Here is a 1,842-nt window from a genome sequence, read left to right as displayed (position 1 = left end):
CAACGTCCCGGGAGGGTCTGTCCCCATTCCCTACCCCCAGAATTATGGGGTACCAGTGAAATGGACTGGGAAATTCGGCTGAAGCGAGGGGGTGCAGGTGTGAGGGCCGGGCAGGACAGGCCTGGGAGTGCTGGAGCAGGGCAGGACCCCCGGGAAGAGCGTGACAAGGTGGAAGGGGGCTCGCTGCAGGCAGGGGTGTCCGTGCCTGTGGGCTCCCATGCCTGCCTCTTGCCAGGAGAGCCTGCTCTGCCAAGAGACACCCCGAGGTCCTGCCTGCTGCCCTCACCCCACGCTCTCTTGGGTGCTCAACCCTCCAGAGATCCCCTGTCCTGGGGTGCTCAGGGACCTCCTGGCAGTACCCACAGGGGGCTCAGGGGCACAGACACCCCCAAAGACACATACAGTCCCCCCAAAGGCTGTGCCCCAGGGGCTGGCTGTCTCAGTGCTGCCTGCCTGCACGGAGGGGCAGGCTCCCACGCACGCTCCCCTGATATGCACCCAGGGCACCGTGCTGCACGGGGAGGACGGAAAGGGCATCTGCCTTTTGTTCCCTTCCTCCTCCTTCCTCGGGAGGCACCAGCGGTGAGCAGCCGCCGGCCTGGGCTCCGTCCCTGCGCAGGGCTCCCAGCTCACCTCCGCGAGCAGAGAATTCAGAGGGAAATGCTGGGGCAATGCTCATCGCAGCCGGGGCCTGGGCCAAGTACGCCCCAGGGGAACCTGGAGAGGCTTGAGGGGGTGTCAGTCCTCTCTGAATGTGGTCTCGTCCTCCTTGGGGCCAGCAGGTCTTAGGGAATGGCTCAGGGCAGGATCTGGTCCATAAGGACATCCTGTGGGTACGACTTCAAAGATTACATGCGTTGGGAGATCCCAGAGAGCATCGCTGTCTCCCCGGGGCCGGTGCTGGGGGCTCTGCCAGCACAAGCAGCAGCTCTGCCCTGCACCAGAGTGAAGCTGCGTGGAAGGGACAGAGGGGACCAGGGCAATGGCAATGTCAGCCGGGCTTGTGGCTCATGCAGATGCCACTGAAAACGAGATAAGTCCCTCGCAAAGCTGCACCGTGAGCAGAGTGGATTCCCTGACCTTGGAGTCCCTGGAGAGCTCCGGTCTCATCCACCCTTCACCTGCCTGGAGGAACACAAGGGACGACCAGCTCCCCGCGAATCCCTCTCTGACTGTTGGCAAATCTCTCACCGCATTTGGTGCTAAATGTCTCTTTCCCTCCCAGACACCGGGAGCCGGGCAAATCAACAAAGGGATTTCATTCCTTGTGAAGCTTGTCGCAAGCTTTTCCCAGGGACCGCCATTAATCCTGGGAAGCCTGGCTGACCCCGGGAAGCCTGGCAGCCCCCCACGGCAGCTGCCTGCAGACACGTCCCCAGCAGGAGGGCAGGTCTGTGGGACACCCGCGTGTGCGATGGCGTCAAAGACACAGGGACGTCCCCGAGGCCATGCTGGGAAGCGGTGGCAGAGGAGGGAGCTGGATGCGAGCAGTGCATTGCCTGTCCAGGCGCTGGGCTCCCCACTCCGTGCCCCCGCCTGCTCCTCTCGCAGCTTGGCTGCCTGCTGCCGCTTTCTCCGGGGCAGGTCCCGAACACCAGCGAGCAGGCAGGCAGCGCCTGCGAAAAGTCAGCTCGAAGCCGGGTTGCTGGGAGCGATCAGGCTGCGCCAACCTCGGGACCGCCCCGGGGATGCTTTCACCATCCGGCTCGTTGCACGCTGCCACGTCCTGCCCCGAGGTCTCCGTCCCCAGGAGGTTTCCCGTCCCTCTCCCCAGCAGTGACTGCTGCTGCTCTGAGCCTCTCCAGCGCTCACGTTTCACCAGCCATAAAAGCGTCTGGAGGG

The 1,842-nt window shown here is 64.0% G+C and overlaps 1 protein-coding gene across 1 annotated transcript in view; it reads right to left on the bottom strand.

The window, feature by feature from the left end:
- PRPF6 (pre-mRNA processing factor 6) overlaps window positions 1-1,842 on the bottom strand; it is a 44,657-nt gene that overhangs the window by 37,799 nt on the left and 5,016 nt on the right. Inside the window, exon 5 of the mRNA XM_009273930.2 lies at window positions 1,328-1,616. Within this exon, the coding sequence (XP_009272205.1) occupies window positions 1,328-1,616 (289 nt within the window). The remainder of the gene's footprint in view (window positions 1-1,327; window positions 1,617-1,842) is intronic.

The sequence above is a fragment of the Aptenodytes forsteri genome, unplaced genomic scaffold (genome assembly GCF_000699145.1).
Source record: "Aptenodytes forsteri isolate BGI_AS27 unplaced genomic scaffold, ASM69914v1 Scaffold47, whole genome shotgun sequence".
In the NCBI taxonomy this organism is placed as follows: Eukaryota; Metazoa; Chordata; class Aves; order Sphenisciformes; family Spheniscidae; genus Aptenodytes; species Aptenodytes forsteri.
Note: the sequence above shows the minus strand (reverse complement) of the source record. Positions and strands in the feature narration are given on the sequence as shown.